Source organism: Syngnathus typhle, linkage group LG16 (assembly GCF_033458585.1).
Source record: "Syngnathus typhle isolate RoL2023-S1 ecotype Sweden linkage group LG16, RoL_Styp_1.0, whole genome shotgun sequence".
Taxonomy (NCBI): Eukaryota; Metazoa; Chordata; class Actinopteri; order Syngnathiformes; family Syngnathidae; genus Syngnathus; species Syngnathus typhle.
In genome coordinates, this window is record NC_083753.1 from 3,422,638 (window position 1) to 3,440,000 (window position 17,363).

The window sequence follows — 17,363 nt, forward strand, 5'->3', positions numbered from 1 at the left end:
CGCGAGAGACGACCGAGAGGTATTACTCCGCTACCTTTTGAGTGAACGACGTTGGACGCGACCGACTTGACCCCCCCGATATCAATTTGGCTGGATTATTTAAATGATATAGCGTGATCGTCAGCACCGTGACAAACAAACATTTGAATCATTAAACATATGTATCAAAGGTCTTTCTTGTAGTCCTTGGAGGAAAATTCAAACTTTGGAGGTCTTCACAAGTGAAGAATCAGAGTGCAAAAGCCAGTTCAACAAAACGAGCAAGCAAGGAAAGATTTATTTGAATTAAGAGTTGTATTTTTCCAAGTTGATACTGAAGTCACAATTTAACAAGTGAACAATGTCACTGTGAAACATCATTATGTCAAACTCAAGGCCAGGGGGCCAGATACGGCACGCCACATCATTTTATGTGGCCCGCGAAGACAAATTGTGCATCAAATTCGTGTGTCATTACTAGAATTTCAAATTGTGTTCACTTTTAATCATAATTTAATCAATTTGGTTTGTAGCTTTTATTGTATATAATGAAGTGCTCATACATTTATTTGGGTTGACAGTCATAATGGCCCTCCGAAAGAAGCTATGACTACAATGCGGCCCCTGAAAAAAATGAGTTTGACACCCCTGTCTTAGAGTAATAAAAAAAACTTAATTGTTAAGAAACTGTGACGGTGCAACGTTGCCAGGCAGGAGGTGCGCATGGTGGCCAACGACCACGGTGGTAGGACGACTTGACGGGCAGGAGGAGGGGGTTCTCCTCGAGCTGGCTCTGCGGGAAGAGGCCCTGCTTGGGCCGCGTTTTGTCCTCCTCCTCCTCGTCGTGTCAGCGGTGAGGCCAGAGGAGATAGACGGAGGGAGTCGGCGGGAGGCCGGCGGCGTCGGTGAACCGGTGGCCAAGAAGAGGAGGTCTCGCAGGAAGATGGTGCTGCGACGGCTGGCTGCTGGAAAAACAATTGCAATGTCAAAGAGGGGATGCGGTGCGTTGGGGTCTGCTGGAGAGGCCCGCATGTCCGTGTGAAGCGGCTACACTCATGTGGGGGGACTATTGTTGTGCCGGTGGGATTAGGGTAATTTGCCAGCAGGAACAAGGGGGGGGACGAGGCATATGCAAGGGCTTCTACAAGCATGTCAAGGTGAAGGAAGCCGCTTGGATGTAAAACGGCTGAAAAGGGCCTTGAAAAGGGCGTCGGCTTTGGTCACCTTTCCTGTCAGTGGACTTTGCGCATTCGGGACAGGTCCAGTCGGCGGCGTCCACCTTGAGCCCAGAGCACTTCCTGTGTGTCCCCCTGGACCCGCACAGCAGGCATCTGATCACTGTGAACCACCTGAGCGCCGTGGCAACGGGGAGAGAAGATTACGACGATGTTGAGCAACGTCGCAGGAATGCAGCGACCTCCGGCGAGGCGGACTCACCCGGTTTTGGCGGAATGCGCACGTCCGCTGGTGCAGACACAGGCGCGGGCGTCGCAGTGCACGTAGACCTCCAGCAGGTCGGCGTAGGCGTTGGCCTCCAACTCCCATGATGCGTCTCTGCACCGCAACCACAGCAATGGTCTGCAGGCGCCTCGGCTTGCAGCGTGACCTCGTCTCGCATTGCCTTCGCCAGCTGTGCGCTTGTGTTGCTCAGCGCACCACTTTGGCTTTTGCCTGCCTGCCATCGCCTGTTGCATTTTGTTCGCTTGTGCGTCCTGTATTGTGTTGCGCTGCCTCGTTCTCATGCTGTTTTGTCCTGTGTGTTTCTATGTCATGCCTTTTGTTGCCTGGCGATGTCTTGGCTGCTGTTTTTTTTACCAGTTATCAGTTCATGTGTTGAGTTGCATACCTCTCGGGGATGTAGATTCCCATGCGTAGCATCTCCCGCTGGTACTCGCCCTTGTTGTTGCACAAGGCGCATCTGAAGAAGAAGAGGCCAGCGCTGTGCGCTTGCCTCTGATGCGCACGTAATTTCACACAGCTCCCAGGCGCGTCCACAATGAAGGCGTCAGTCTGCGGGCGGGCGAGCTCACCTGCACGCAGTCTCTGTGGAACCAGCCGGCGCGGCAGGACGGACACTTGAGGACGCCGTAGGAAAGGTCGCCGTCGATGGCATCCAAGCACACGGAACACGACTGAGGCGGGCTCGGGTTTGAGCTCACGCTTGCAGACTGGGACGGGCTGTGGTTGGGACAGTAAGAGCTGCGGACAGATGGACAGAGAGTGGGACAAGCACATTTTGCGCTGCGCGAGGCCAAAGACGCGAGACTCACGGGAAGTTTTGGGCAAACTGCGAAACAAACCCACTGTTGCGTCCGCACGGGAAATGCACCGTCTTTCTGCAACTTTTCACGTTGCAGCCCACGCATGCGCCCTTCTTCCTGCACGCGCAGCACGTCTGCAAGACGCAACAAGTAAGGCTCAACTGCCGGGCCAGCGGCAACGCGGCAAAGCAAACTGACCAGTTGCGCAGAGCGGCGGACCTCCCGCTTAATGTCGTCCACCAGGAACCCCAACACGCCCTCGCTATCATTGCCCCGCTGGTAAACGCCGCACGACGTCAGCTGCGAGGAGAAGCGCATCGAGTCAAAATTCTGGACGAGGTCTTGGTTCTTTGTCTATGAAGGGCTTCTTGGCAACGAAAGCGCAACTCGATGCTGACCAAGCAGAAGTAGTGCACAGAGATGTTGTCCTCCCGCAGGGTGAATTTGTCCCCAAACAAGGCGGGGTCATCTTCACAGCGTCGGCAGAGAACGCAACCTGGGAGATACCACGCGACATCGGGTCCGAGCAGGAGGAAAAAAAAATGAAGAGGGAACTAAATTTAGTACAAACATACTCAACTCAATACAATTATCCCATCTAAAATGAAATAAACAGAGTAAAGGATGAAGCCAAAAGCAATCGGCGCGACATAATTTAGTCAAATACAAAATTGCTCATTCACAAAATAAATCCAAATCTGCGCAAAAGGAACCAAGACAACAATAAGCGCAGTACTAAAAGAAGCCAATTCTTTGAAAAAAGGCTTCAAATCTAAGTCAAAAGTAATAAAGGGAGTTGTTTGTTGTCTTCCCTCATTCCATACTTACACTGGACCAACATTTCGCTGCTGGTGACCGGTTTGTGACTTCCCAAGCGCCTGGCTTTCTTCTTCATGTTGTTCTTCTCCAGGGTCAGCAGTCACACAATTGTTGGAAAACTCAAGTCTTATGCTGCAGACAATAACAAAGGCAATCACACATTCACAGACATAGCAAGGCTACCAAAATAGACATCTATTAAATAAACTTCAAATCATGACTAATTGCAAACACTCACAGCTAACTGAAGCTAGACACTCTCGTCTAAAATGGGATTTTGGAGCAATACATCATTAATGTTTCATTTATTGACAAATGAAAGCCACTGCTTCTCGCTATCCGTTGACTTGACGAACATTCTTTGGTTTAACGCGAGAAACCGTGCAAAAGCTCCCCAAATCGAAACAGAAATGTCGGTGGAATAAGAGTGAGTGGACCTACGTCAAGGCTCAGCGCGTGATTTGGAAGTTTGTAATGATTTTTTATGTCGCTCTGTTGTCTTTTCTGGATTTGCGATGTTCTTTCTGATGGCTAACTCTTTTGAAAATGCGCTCTTTCAAAATAAGAACGTCATTTCCGCTTCCGCCCCTTTCCTCGAAGATGGGCATTCTCCCTTGCGCTCACCGCCTTTCGAATGAGTGTATTGCATTCTTGTTGAAGATGTGTCTTTCTTGTATTTTAAAATAGTCGTCTCTTCTTCATACAACAATTTTAGTTTTAATTTACGCGGCGGGCTCCAGTTCCTTTTCTACGTGTTTTATCGTGAAAAGAAAAAAAGAGAAATACATTTCAGCTTCCTTTTTGAGGAAAACGACAGAGAATTAAATCCCTTGTACTAATACAACCGTGTAAACAGATTTTATTTTTGAAATCATCATATTTATGACATTTTGAATGCTAAATAATATTATCTGGACGTAAAAGACCGGGCTAACAAGTCGGTGGACGCTGCAGTCACCATTGGGCTGCATTACATCCTGCGCCACCTAGGCACCCCAGGGACGTAAGCCAGGATCGTGTTTGTGGACTAAATGGCATTGGAATGGAAGTTCAACAATTTAGCCACCAGATAGCGCTGCCGATTCAAAATGGTCGAACTGAACAACAAACAAGACGCCAGCGGTGAAAATAATGAAAAGCTATTAATATTGTTTTAATAGAGTGGACAAACCCGGGTGAACGGATAGACCGCTAATAGACCGCTTTTAGACGACAAAATGCTCACAGGGATTGTTGGCGCTCGTTTGCTCGTCGTGAAAATATAATATTTTCTAAGAGAGTATTACGAAGTGCCCACGCGTCTAATATATTTCCATTATATTTCAAGGACTCTTCTCTTGGAATATCGACTTTTTTTGCTTTTAAAGTCATTTTCTTATGTATCTGGGGTATCCAGTAGCCCACCAGCACAGGATTGAATGATTACAGACCTGCCGCCCTGACATCTGTGGTCATGAAATCCTTTGAGAGGCTAGTGTTGAGCCACCAGAAGGACATCACGGGCCCTCTGCTCGACTCCCTGCAGTTTGCCTACCGGAAAAACAGGTCGGTGGATGATGCGGTCAACATGGGACTGTGCTACATTCTGCGCCACCTCGACACCCCAGGGACGTACGCCAGAATCCTGTTTGTGGACAACAGCTCGGCGTTCAACACCATCACTCCCGACATCCTCCACTAGAAGCTCATCCAGCTCGCGGTGCCTGCCCCCACCTGTCAGTGGATCACCAGCTTCCTGACCAACAGGAAACAACATGTGAGGCCGTGGACCATCACATCCGACACCCGGACTATCAGCATTGGCGCCCCCTAGGGGTGCGTACTCTTCCAACTGCTCTTCTCTCTCTACACGGATTGCTCCTCAGGCGACTCTTCTGTGAAGCTCCTGAAGTATGCAGACGAAACCACTCTCATCGGAGTGATCCGGGACGGTGACGAGACTGTGTACAGTGTACACACAGGAGGTGGAGTGGCTGGTCCACTGGTGCAACCAAAACCACCTAGAGCTGAACCCGCTCAAGACCGTGGAGATGACAGTGGACTTCAGAAGAGACCCTTCGCCACTTCCACCCGTCAGCATCCTCAGTAATGCTATCACCTGGGATCCACAATCTCCCGGGACCTGAAATGGACCGGCCACATAGACTTTGTCCTGAAGAAGGCCCAGCAGACGTTGTACTTTCTGAGACAGCTCAGGAAGTTCAACTTGCCACAGGAGCTGCTGAAGATCTTCTACACTGCCATCATCCAGTCTATCCTCTGCACCTCCATTACTGTCTGGTTTGGATCGGCCACCAAACAAGAAAAGCACAGACTGCAATGGACAATCAGGTCTGCGAAAAAGATACAGTTTTCTTTCCATGTATAATGCGCAAAATTTAACAAGTTTATTGTCCTAAAATCTGCGGTGCGCATTATACATGGGTACAAAAATAAAAATATTTTTTTTTATTTTTTTTTATCCGGATATGATACGGAGGCCGCCATTACAGATGCGCTTTCTTCTCTGCTGTTCACTTCAAACGCGCTCCATACGAACACAATGCTCTCGTATCGGACGCTTGCTCGATCACCTGCTCGTTTGCTGTCACAATGTACCCTACACAAATCCGAAACATTTCTTCGCTATCGAGTTTGCTAGCGCATGCGCAGTGATACTGACCGGCAGAATAACATCCGGTTGTTCCCAAAGATGATCTTTTTTCTGAAATAATTTTACGTTTACGGACTTAAGTAGGAGTCAATATTTGGGTGCGTATTATACATGGGTACAGGCTTTTTTCCAGCATCGCCATGCCATTTTTAGGGTGCGTATTATACATGGGGGCGCACTATACATGGAAAAAAACGGTAATCGGGATCAACCTCCCATTTATCCAAGACTTGTACCTCTCCAGGACCAGGAAACGTGCAAGTAACATCTCTGCAGACCCTTCTCACCCAGGTCCCAGTCTGTTCAAACTACTCCCCTCCGGACGGTGTTACAGACCGCTGTACGCCAAAACCAGCAGACACAGACACAACTTCTTCCCCCAGGCTGTCGCTCTGATGAATTCACACCACTCAGAGACATCACTGTGCAATAACATCCTGCTCTTGCCACTTAAATGTTGTGAGTTGCCTGAATGTTGTCAGTCACTTAAATTTCGTACAGAGGCTGAGATCAACCGGAGTCAAATTCCCTGTTTAGCATGCACAAACTTGGTCAGTAGTAGGATAGCAGGAAACGCAATTTCGAGCTCTGTGTGTGTCTTGACGTGTGAAGAAATTGACAATAAAGCAGACTTTGACTTCCATTCTGATCCGTTGAAGCGGGACAAACTAAACAAGGTAACGAATGCATCCCCAAGAATAAAACAGGACCTTTGACGCAAATCATCTGATACAACTACTCAAAATACACCCACAAAAAGTGAAAACAGAGCGCACAGCTCCAAAATCAGCAGAAAGACTGACACTAATGCTATGAAAACGAGTGCAGAATACAGTTTATTATTTTTGTGTCATCTCAAACTTACCACTTTATTGTGTCCGTCGTTTCCGTAGATTGAAGGGACTGAACCATCAACGAAATGAAGTCTTTCGGGAAATCCTTCTCTATATTGACAAAAGATTTCTGAAAACTCCTTAACAGGCAGGACTTTGTCCACAGACATGGGAACACTGCATGAAAAATGAAATTCGACCAGGCAAGTCTTTGAGGTTCTAATGTGCAATGATTTGTGTGGAACATTTTGATTTCTCCACCACGGCCTTCTTGAGTTGTTTGGACTACAAAACCTTTTCAGCAAATAAAAAGACGAGAGTCCTTCCCCAAAAATCTGCTGATGGCCAACTTGCTAATTTTGAGATGAACCGAAAATTTCAAGCGAGCGGGCAGCGTAGCAAATAAACACAGGTGCCTGTTGTCGTCGAATGTCAGTCAGGGTGCATGGGTGCGAGCGTCTAGTCCTCGCCGGGATCGTACTCAGCCTCGGCGTGCTTGCGATGGGCGGGCGGCACCAGGTGTGGGGGCAGCTCGGCCGGCAGCTCGTAGCCCTCCAGCTTGACCTTGATGAGGTGCTGAGCCAGTGCAAACTCCTCGTCGTCCAGGCTGCCATCCTGGTCGCAGTCAGCCAGCTTCCATATCTTGCCCAGTACAGTGTTGGGCAGCCGGGAGTTCATCATCTCCTTCTTGGCGTTGACGCCGCTGATTTTGCCGTTGACGGGCATGAGCGTGTAGAAAATCTCGTCGTAGCGGTGCTTGTCCCGGCTGACAATCCAGTCCTCGGCTCCGTCGGCGCCGGCGCCGATGCCCTCGCCATAGCCGCGGCCGAAGGGGCCGTCCTGGGAGCCCTCGAAGGCGCCGCCCGACACCATGGCAGGCGGCACCTTGGTTTCCTCCTCGCGGATCATGGTCATCAGCCCGGCGATCTTGGACGCAAGCATCTTGTCCACGGACTCGATCAGCTTCATCTTCAGCGATGGGAATTTGCTGAAGTCGTAGTGCTGCAACATGTCCTGGAAGAGACGTGCGCAGCTGTCATTGGGGCGCCGGTCCTATCCTTCGAACAGAACCCGCCAGCTTGATTCATCCCGGTGGCTGTGATATGTCTGTCAGACCGCTACTGCGATTGCATGCCAAAGAAATAACTGCGCGCAAGTAAAAGTAGCCCGCCGTTGACTGGGACGTTCGGCGGGCGTAAAAAGCAGGATTGAAGAGGAGTTGACGTTACACCTGTAGACTCACCACAGCGCTATTTTCAGCATGCCGATCTGAATGAAGAAATCAATCCGAGGATTTGGAATCATTGTGGCGCTAAACAGTTATCGACTCGTTGTCGAGTCATTCAATGCCCAATGAATCTTGACATCAGCAGCGGGGGGGGGAGTCGAGCATTGCCCTCCACGTACCTGCATCTTGTTGACGTTAGGAAAGTCTCCAGGGCTGATGTGGTGCTCCCTCTGCAGGATGGCATAGATCTCAGGCAGCCTCGCGATGAGCTCCTCCTTCTTCTTCTCGCGCCCAAACAGCGATGGCATCTCCTTCTTGAGGTAGCTGATGATGTAAGCGTGCACCTGCCAAGCACACGGCCAGCGTCAATGCAAACGTGGAATGGTTTGGAGGCTTCTCTCTCCAACAGGAGACAGAGCGCAGAAAGGCGCTGATAACGTGTGGGATGGCGTTGGCGGGGATTTCGCATGACGCCGGCAGCGGGAACGGCTTCGCACGCATTCCACAAACGTTCCAATGTCAGCCTCTATTCCACAGGTGGGGTAAGTCAGTATGAGATTCATTTCAAAATACTCGACGCGCATTTGAGTGCGGTGCCCAAATATAGACATAAAGCGTAACGCTGTTTTTTCCTCATTTCTGCTTGTGCCTCTGGCGTCGAGTCCCCCCAAGCCACTTTATTGGAGCCGAGCGCCGCCATTCGTGTTAGTAATTGACTTGCTTAAACCTTTCCAGTTTTAACATGCGCCTATGTGACTTCCTCCCACCTCCCCATGCACTTCCCGTCTCACCTTGGCCAGCCTGGCCCTCTTGATGAGATCATTGAGCTTGCGAAGCGCCGCGTTCTTCGGAAGACTCTGGATGTCCCGGAAGAGGTCCTGAGACTCCGCCTCAAATAGACGCCTGAGGGCAAGAGTGAATTTAGCGAGAGGTCAAGGGACGGACACACCTTACGGGAAGGTACCTGTTCTCCGTGTTCTGTAGGGGTTTGGCCCAGAAGGAGCCCAGATAAACCCGCACCACTTCCGGGGTGTTGATCACTTTGCCCAGAGACCACATGAGGGCGCCGTAGATCCGCATCAGCTGCTGCGTGTCCACCTGCAACACGAGGGTGGGCAGTAAAAGGCGTTACGGCTGCGGATGAGGCGAGGCGACGGACGCGAGGGAGAGCGGACCTGGTCGGCCTTGTTGAGGACCACCCTGATCTTGTCGTCTTGTCCTTTGAGAGCTCGAATGGCCTCGGAGAACTCGTCCGAGATGTCCAGTTTGTGGGCGTCAAAAAGCAGGATGATCCTGTCCACTCGCTCGCCGAACCAACGCAGAACCTCGGCAAAGTCGTAACCTGTTTACATAGGACGAGGAGCCTTTACGTTGACGTGCTTGAACACTGTAAAGCCGGAAAGCGCAAGCCAAAAAGTCTCTCCAAAGCACATCATTGATCAGGAGACACGTTCCAGACCCCTATACCCCAGGCCATCCGATCGGGGAAAAAATCCACCTAGTAGTGCAGCTTTACTACAAACTGTCGCTTAGCCCCCCCACCCAAAACACACACCGGTCCTTCCCTTTGCCCCCTGTCAGGCGGCCAAAATACCTCCTCTTCATCATCAGCCACAAGCTGTCTTCGAAGAGGCCAACCTAGTCCTTGACGCCTCCCCCGAGAAAGGACCCCAGAACTATACTGAGCTTCTCGCAGATGCAATAAGGGTGTGAAGTTGCCATAGTTGCTTTAGGCGATTGCCCACCAAAGCAGCTTTTCTCCATCAATAAATGAAGGATGGCGGTGACAAGGGCGACGCCCTCAGGTGTCAGTTTCCTTCCGCGGTTTCAAGTGTGCATGTGCAGGATGCCGGGTGAAGACTTCATAGGTTCCATTTCCCCTTTTTGAGGAAATGTCTTTTGTCCAGCAATCTTGCTTCCTCTTTTAGCGTTGTGAAACAAAACCACGTGGCAACTGTCACTTGACTCAAGAAAACCCGGAAAGGGCGCTCATTCATTCAACCGGCCTGCTGGTCACTATGGAAACACATCCTGGTGCCAATCAGGACGTGGAACTTGCGGTGTGAGACGCACGAGTCAAATGTCAACAACTGCTTCCAACTCGTGACAGCATCACTCTTGATGGCAGAGTTGAGGGATTCGAGTCAAGTTGTGACTCGAGTAGCACGGCCATTTTCGGACTTGGAAACAATCAAGTGCTCCCTTTAAGATCCCCTTTCATATTCGTACAAAATATGCCGTGACAAAAGTGACATTATTGTACGGGCGTGTACGTGTGTGTGATTCGGCTGAGCAGCGCTAAATGTTTCCAGATTGCAGCAACGCGCCCCTCATCTTCACTCGTCCTCCCACCGAGACTCCGCCCGACTCGCCGGTGATGTCATCGAGCAAACTCAGCGGGCTCTTTGGCACACTGTTCATGTTGCCGCTTCAAACGCAAAGTCAAAGTCGCGAAGGGACAACCTCAAACCCGCCCCGAAGCGAGAGCGGGTTGGCCCGTCTTTCTCGCGCTACGGATCATGTGTTGACGGGACCGACACGGAATCATGGGGATAAAGTAAAGCTCCAAATGCGTCTGCGAGGGATGATGGCTTTTGCCTGAAAGTAGTCGTCTCCGTCCCTCGCGCAGCCGATTCCCTCAATGCACCAGCAAAAATCACGGGCAAATAATTCAAAGCTAAATGTTAAATCAGGCATGCGTCTGATTGACAAGTGGGATGCTTTCGAAGAAGCTCGGTTCAAATAGAAAAAGCATTTCTTATTGATATCTATTTAAGCGCTTTGTTCCAGCTCCAGCAGTGGTGAAATCCGCTCTTGAAATAAAATAGCTACGTGTCGGCTAGTTAGCGCTTTGTTCCTGCTGCGATTGCATGGTGAGCGTGTGACGAAGCAAAAGTCAAAGCGGAGGGCTAGCGGGCACCTCTGCTGATGCGCTGCTTCTCTCCGGACAGAATCCCCGGCGTGTCGATGATGCTGATGCTCTGAAGAACCTGATTGGGCATCTGAGAGCAGATGAACCTGTACACACAAGCAGATCAATTGGAAGACCACTAGCTTAGCTCCCTTAGCTCATGGAGCCTGTATTTGTATTTGCATAGATAGCCCAGCATACATCCAAAAGGGCGTTCGCCTGGGACCATAAATGGCTCATTGGTCATAAATCGCATGGCAGGCGGAAAATAACAAGAACGCAATGCTGCCGCGTGTGACGCACAAAAGCTTCCCCCTGGAAACAATGCTTCATTGAGGCGGGGGGCCCTTACTGGCACAAAATGGCTCCCCGTCGCTTCCTTTCAAAAAATACTTGTGGATGCGGGCAATGTAGAATTTTGCTTTTTGTTTTAGACAACTGACATCTTTGTGTTCAAATTGTAAACAAAAGTTGCGGGCGCACTAACAGGTTTTTCTTTCACATAGCTTTGAAGGTGAAACAAAAAGCGCAGCGAGCAAAACACTCGGCTGCTTCTCTTGGAACAGGAAGCGATTTGAAAAAAGTTAAGACTAATTCTCTGAAATTTTCTTCACTTTTCAGATGGCAGATTAAATTTTTTTGCAAAGCCTGATGCTTATAAATGCGTCAAAACGGCAATTACCGGTGCCGATCCTATCGGAGAGCCAAATCTATTTTTAGGTGTCAGAAGCATACCTGTTGAGAAACGAGTTTCCAAAGGCGTTGAGCTTCCTGAAGGGCTTCTTGGGGTCCACCACCAGGGCGTTGCCGGGTACAATCCCCTCGTTGTCGCCGTACATCACCGCGATGAAGCCATCCGTGGTGGGTTCGGGTCCAATCCGCATACCAGGAAAGTCTTGCTCCAGAAGATACCTGTGGTCATAGAAGCCTCCTCTTATGCAACGAAGACCCGTTTTGTTTTTTGGGATGACCGGATGAAACGGCCTCATTTTGCATCTGCTACCTCTGACGTGATGTCACCATAACAACTGTCATGACCACGATTGCCCTGGTTGAATGTGATTTCATGCTCAATCTAAGAAGAAACCTTGAGGATTCCAAAAATAAGCGGCCTGATATGCAACCGCCAATTAGCATCTATGTTGCGTCACTTTGTGCCTCCAGGCTGCAGCACCGAGACAGTGAATAGCCCGGTACTCACAGTCATGTATTATTTATCCTCTACAAAGAGCAACGATTCTTTTTGGAATACCACTGAGCTGAGATATCCAGAGCGAATGTAGGCAGTAGACACCCCGCTGCAATCTGATTGGTTGCTGTAAGCAGGGGGGACCGTCCTCAACTCCTGACGCACAACAAATTCAACTACCGTATTTTGCGCCCTATTAGGCGCACCGGGACCGTGTATAAGGCGCACCTTCAATGAACGGCCCATTTTAAAACTTTGTCCATATATAAGGCGCACCGGACTATAAGGCGCATAAAATAGAAGCTTTACTGCAACAAACTGAGGTTGACTAGGGTTGGGGTATGCACCCACTAGCCAATAACCAACGAGCCCTCTGTAAACCAGCTCAGTGGCCTAGTGGTTAGAGTGTCCGCCCTGAGACTGGAAGGTTGTGGGTTCAAACCGCGGCCGGGTCATACCAAAGACTGTAAAAATGGGACCCATTGCCTCCCTGCTTGGCACTCAGCATTAAGGGTTGGAATTGGGGGTTAGAAGGAGTGGAGCTCTTTACAAGCCCTAGGCTTCGTCTCCCTCCTTGCACAATTATTGATATAATAATATGTGCTAAACAATAAACTAACTAACTAAAACTAAACAATCGCGTTTCTCAAACGATCTCCTATAAAATGATTGGAACTGACTAAAGTTCGATCTAACGCATTGGTACTACTTACCTATGTTTCCCTTCCATATCGATCCGTAGATTTACTCGAAACATTAACAGAGCAGCCTATTTTGACATGAAATAGCCTCGCGCGTATAGCAGCTATCGTTATAGCATTAGCCATCCGCAATTTCTTATGAGCCTCAGCTCGCAATCTCCCATGAGCCTCAGAAAGTGTAAACAATCGCGTTTCTCAAACGATCTCCTATAAGATGATCAGAACTGACTAAAGTTCGATCTAACGCATTGGTACTACTTACCTATGTTTCCCTTCCATATTGATCCGTAGATTTACTCGAAACATTAACGGAGCAGCCTATTTTGAAATGAAATAGCCTCGCGGGTACAACAGCTATTCGGTGACGTAGCCTTATAGGGCGGAAAATACGGTACTATTTGTGGCACCGACAAACGGCCATAACACGAAACGGGCCGTCGTCTGCCTAGCGCGTTAACGAGAAAATATGCAAGCGATGGAGCCGCCAGCTCATTGGCGGGTCAGGTGAGTCGTTAAGCTCGGCTGCTTTAAGCGACATGCCGAGTCCCGTCCGCATGATGAAATTGTAATCCTTCTTTTTCCTGTGATTGGCGGGATTCCTCCGAACAGGGTGGGGCCTCCAAAGAGGCGCGCGCACACGCACATGAGTGTTGCAACAGCAGCTCAGATTTCTCTGCAGCTTGTAGGCTGTCCAAAAAATGTAGCACGCACACACACACGGGATTTCTACCCTTAGTCTGCAAAATAAAGAAAAAAATCACTTTCGTTGTGCCGCTCTCGCCTCAAATTATACTCAAGTCAGCTCTCACTTGAGAACACTCCAACCCGAGGAAACACAAAAAGTAAAAAATGATTTGAGCAAGTAACGAATCTGTCACAACAGGAACCAAATCAGTTTTGCGAGTGAGTGGGAAATAATACTGTGTGATTTGCGACTGCGTGAGAGTCCTCACAAATTGTGCGCGGGTAAGTGAATCGTTACTCGTGGGAAGAGACAGCAAATGTAGCAAATCGGAACAAGACAGATGGCTGAACATCATTCTCATTTATCTTGGTGTCGGTTGGTACCCAAATCGTTTGCTGGCAACCTACACGTCATAATCACACAATTTGCTTTGGGGCAAAACCAACTGGACTGTCGGTGCCTCACCGACCACCAATCTCACGTCTGGTGAGAAAGGTGTGCAGCCGCGTCCGCATCGTCTACCACGGTTGCATTCGATTTGCATGGATGTTGCAGCCTGTGGCTAAGGCCGTTTTTCAAGTGGACCAGTTTGAAATCACGTTGAGTCTGGTGGCAAACTGCAAGGGCCTGTCAAGTGCTCACAGGACATGAAGGAAGTGCACACAATGGGGGTGTCGACAGCCGAAAGAAAAAAAAGGAGGGACACTTGTAGCAGGTCCAAAGTGAATGTTCGAAAACAACGTGCACGTGCGCTGAAAGATATGTGAACATTTCAATTTTTTTAAAAAAAACTTGTTTTTACAGCTGCGAAACTGTCAAGTGAAACATCATGGTCACATGACCCCCTTCACACACTCACACGCGCGGCCGCACGCACGTACCCACCCACCAAGGCCTTATTGAAAAGCGTCAGATTGAGCGCGTTAGCGCCAAGTAATCCACACTAGTAGGTTCAAATGCCGAATAGGATGAGGGACCGAGTTACTCTACATCGCGCGGGAGGTGCGGCACGAGTTTCATGAGCATGCTAGGCGCCTTGATTCATTCGATGACTCTTTGCTTTAAACTTGCGGAAGTCCGCCGAGAGCCGATCGAGTTAAGTTCGAGCGGCGGAGATTTCTTCAAAGCAGCCCCGTGTCGTTGTCATTCGAACACATCCAACCCATTTGAACGCCGTCGACTGTTACGGTCGCACTCCGTCCCTCCCAGGTGCGGCAGAGAATTGGGAAGCAAATTTTTATCTTTCGCACTTTCTGGCTTTCTTTGTGGCGCTGTTGTGTGGCAGCCTTATGAGAGCCTATTGAGTTGCGCTCATTCCATCTGTGTGTCTTTTGTATCCCCGCTCTGTGGTATGGATACTGCTGGGGCCTGAATTTCCCCACTCCCGGGGATAAATAAATGTTCAATCAATCAATCAATCAATCAATCAATCAATCAAATGCCGGCTGGCCGGGATATTCCGCTGTGGCGCCGTGCCTTACCTGATGAAGGTGGTCTTCCCGGTGGAGTACTGGCCCACCAGCAGCACCATGGGCTTGCTCTGGAAGTCGGCCGGCTCCAGGGCGGGCGAGTGGAAGTCGTGGAAGAGATACGTCTCCTCCAGCGGCAGCAGCTTCTTGCTGTAGAGGCTCTGCAGCCCCTCGGTCACCGTTTGGTACATCTCGCCCTCCTTGTTGCGGCCGCCCTGCTCCTGCTTCACCCAACTGAACATCCCCAGCACAAGCAGCGACAGCAGCGCTCACAGCACAACGAAGGGAGGGGGAGGAAAAAAGGAGAAGCCAACGCGTAAAGGGCTACAACTTCCCTCCTCGTCTTGGACTTTCTGACCGACGCCTTGGAGGGTAACTTGTCGGGGATAGGTGAGCGAGCAACCTACCTGCGGGAGGGACAAACTGCTCATAATACCCCGCCCCTTCACATTTGCGTCACAGCAACCCGGAAACAAACAGCGCGGATGTGTTTCATAATGCTGACATTTTGTCCCCGAATAGGTTGAATGTGCAACTGTAAGTGCTGCTACGTCACCTAGGTGGCGTCGCTCGTTCGTCATGGCACTTCGGAGGTCATTTGAGCGGCGCCACTTGTTGAAGGCAGCTCGGCGCCCCCTTCAGGACAAACTGTGTCAAGCGGCAGTTTAGGCATATCTTGACCGACGCTCGCGCTCGCTGCGTTGCAGGGGAATTTCTAAAAAGAGGACAATCGACAAGGCTTGTGTGTTGACTCCCTGCTTCATAGCTTCAGGCTCCTCCATGGCTCGTCCAGATCTTAAAACACTAAATACGCACCTTTACTACGTGATGATACACAATGCCTACGCTATCAAAGCAAGATTTAAGATATTATACATAGCTAATTTGATTTAAGATATTATACATTGCGACAAGTCGCGAAATGGATATCCATCTCGGGCATATGCCTGTTGAATTCATCTAAACGAAACATTAATGAGTACACTGTTGCGACGAGTTTGGCTGCACAGAACATATTACAACGAAATGGGGAGGGGGGGGGGCTATGTGTTACTTCCCCTTTAACCAACACAGGACATTTGCATTCAGTGGTCCAAAAAAACATTTAATCGCCGAGATTAATACATTTCTTTGACGTTAGCAACAAATGCTAACGAACGTCCTATTAAATATAAGTGTGCACGCGTTGTCTTTTGAGGTGTCCACTTTTCGAGTTTCCATACTGGCTGTTGTCACTCCACACAAAGCACTTGTTGACAATAAACAGCATTTGCCATCCCAGCTGACTCAGTACTTTAAATCCTTTGATGTTTCATACCTTACGACACAAACCAAACACATGCTTTTATTACCTGTGTGAAGCTGGCCACCCCCCACAAAAAACAACAACAGTGGGAGCCAAGGTCACTAAAGCTCGCAAACAGATTTGGCTTGTATGAATGTGAGCTTTGGGGTGAGCACATAGCGCACAAAGCAAACAGTAGACGTGCTAGCTGATGACATCATCAAATCAGTGAAAATCTGATTTAAGCAGGGCTGTGGACTCGGTCGGATTTTTGCACCGAGTCCTAGTCCGGCCTCTTGACCACGAGTCCGAGTCCGGCTGTCCATTTTTTCTGTTAATTTATGTGACTGCTTAGTCATTCAAGGCTAATTTAGATCGAAATCTAAATAATTACAACAGTTTTGTGATGGCTTTGTCTTTATTAAACATATAAACGAATACAATAAACAGATACTTTCAAGTTTTAATCATTAACTACACCATTATAGCTCAGACATTTATCTAAACACAAATAATTAGTGACGACCCCACAACTATCGAAGCACATCATAATGTAAACATCAGCCTAAGTGCAACTCAACGTGGCCGCATTGATCGTAACTTGCGCTCCGTTTCCCCCCCAAATCTAGAGGCAAAACATTGTTCTCTCGCTGCTTCCGGGTTCTTCCATCTTGGCTGCGCGCGGGTCATTGTGGGTCTTGTACATGCACGCACGCAGGCAGGCAGGCGCGGGCGTACACGCAACAACTAAATTAGTCTTCATAACAAACAAGAAGGGCTGTGGACAGTATTCCTAAGCGCATTCTCAACAGCATGATGAAAATAAAATTTAATGTATTTTTTTTATTGTCGGACTCGGTGGACTCGGTCAAAATCAGCACCGAGTCCGAGTCCGGCAAAAATGAACGAGTCCGACCGAGTCCGAATCCCCGAGTCCGAGTCCACAGCCCTGGATTTAAGTCTCAAATTTGAGCATACATTTGTGTGCCAAAAGGTTGCCACCATTGTATTTGTTTATTTATTATTTATTCATCGCTCTTATTTATCATTGTTTGTGCCTTCTTGTTTTTACTTTTTGTGCTGTTTACTTGTATGTATATTGTATACTATGTCGTGTCACCGTGGAATAGTGGGAAACGTAATTTCAATCTCTTTGTGTGTCTTGACTTGAAGAAATTGCCAATAAAGCAGACTTTGACTTTTGAACTTGTGGAAGACAGCCAGGAAGCTGCACGGCGGTGGCCTCTCGAAGAATGACCCCTGACCACCTCAGCTCAACTTCCCGTTGGCCTCTTCGGGAAACATTCCGCACTTTATTTTGAAAGCAAACGTCAAAACATTTCAAACTAA

The 17,363-nt window shown here is 49.0% G+C and overlaps 2 protein-coding genes across 6 annotated transcripts; both read right to left on the minus strand.

Moving 5' to 3' along the window:
* Nucleotides 1-247: 247 nt before the first annotated feature.
* Nucleotides 248-6,717, minus strand: g2e3 (G2/M-phase specific E3 ubiquitin protein ligase). 4 transcript variants are annotated; one of them, XM_061301897.1, is made up of 12 exons: nucleotides 4,883-5,283; nucleotides 4,675-4,794; nucleotides 4,490-4,589; nucleotides 3,069-3,191; nucleotides 2,639-2,736; nucleotides 2,439-2,540; nucleotides 2,250-2,374; nucleotides 2,010-2,178; nucleotides 1,826-1,932; nucleotides 1,417-1,533; nucleotides 1,204-1,328; nucleotides 248-941 (listed from the first exon to the last, which is right to left on the minus strand). In XM_061301897.1, exons 4-12 carry the CDS (start codon nucleotides 3,133-3,135, stop codon nucleotides 652-654), a joined length of 1,200 nt encoding a protein of 399 aa, XP_061157881.1. In that variant the 5' UTR covers nucleotides 3,136-3,191; nucleotides 4,490-4,589; nucleotides 4,675-4,794; nucleotides 4,883-5,283; the 3' UTR covers nucleotides 248-651. The 4 variants fall into 4 exon arrangements, with proteins under 4 accessions (XP_061157881.1, XP_061157877.1, XP_061157879.1 ...); XM_061301893.1 differs by having other exon boundaries at nucleotides 248-944; XM_061301895.1 differs by lacking the exons at nucleotides 4,490-4,589; nucleotides 4,675-4,794; nucleotides 4,883-5,283 and adding an exon at nucleotides 6,578-6,717 and having other exon boundaries at nucleotides 248-944.
* ehd4 (EH-domain containing 4) lies at nucleotides 6,531-15,235 on the minus strand. Of its 2 annotated transcripts, none has more exons than XM_061301891.1 (8): nucleotides 14,741-15,235; nucleotides 11,420-11,596; nucleotides 10,694-10,791; nucleotides 8,949-9,115; nucleotides 8,738-8,871; nucleotides 8,565-8,676; nucleotides 7,953-8,117; nucleotides 6,531-7,559 (listed from the first exon to the last, which is right to left on the minus strand). In XM_061301891.1, exons 1-8 carry the CDS (start codon nucleotides 14,968-14,970, stop codon nucleotides 7,005-7,007), a joined length of 1,638 nt encoding a protein of 545 aa, XP_061157875.1. In that variant the 5' UTR covers nucleotides 14,971-15,235; the 3' UTR covers nucleotides 6,531-7,004. The 2 variants fall into 2 exon arrangements, with proteins under 2 accessions (XP_061157875.1, XP_061157876.1); XM_061301892.1 differs by lacking the exon at nucleotides 14,741-15,235 and adding an exon at nucleotides 12,837-14,646.
* Between the last annotated feature and the right edge of the window lie 2,128 nt (nucleotides 15,236-17,363).

Bases quoted from the DNA above. Each gene is read 5' to 3' on its own strand.
- g2e3 (XM_061301895.1), bottom strand. From the start codon at position 3,135: ATGAAGAAGAAAGCCAGGCGCTTGGGAAGTCACAAACCGGTCACCAGC. The intron at 2,737-3,068 runs GTAAGTATGGAA...GGTATCTCCCAG, and splicing joins CAGCGAAATGTTGGTCCAGT to GTTGCGTTCTCTGCCGACGC. The intron at 1,329-1,416 runs GTGAGTCCGCCT...CACGGCGCTCAG, and splicing joins GCGCATTCCGCCAAAACCGG to GTGGTTCACAGTGATCAGAT.
- ehd4 (XM_061301891.1), bottom strand. From the start codon at position 14,970: ATGTTCAGTTGGGTGAAGCAGGAGCAGGGCGGCCGCAACAAGGAGGGC. The intron at 10,792-11,419 runs GTATGCTTCTGA...TTGTGTGTACAG, and splicing joins GGAAACTCGTTTCTCAACAG to GTTCATCTGCTCTCAGATGC. The intron at 7,560-7,952 runs GTACGTGGAGGG...CGTCTCTTCCAG, and splicing joins CTAACGTCAACAAGATGCAG to GACATGTTGCAGCACTACGA.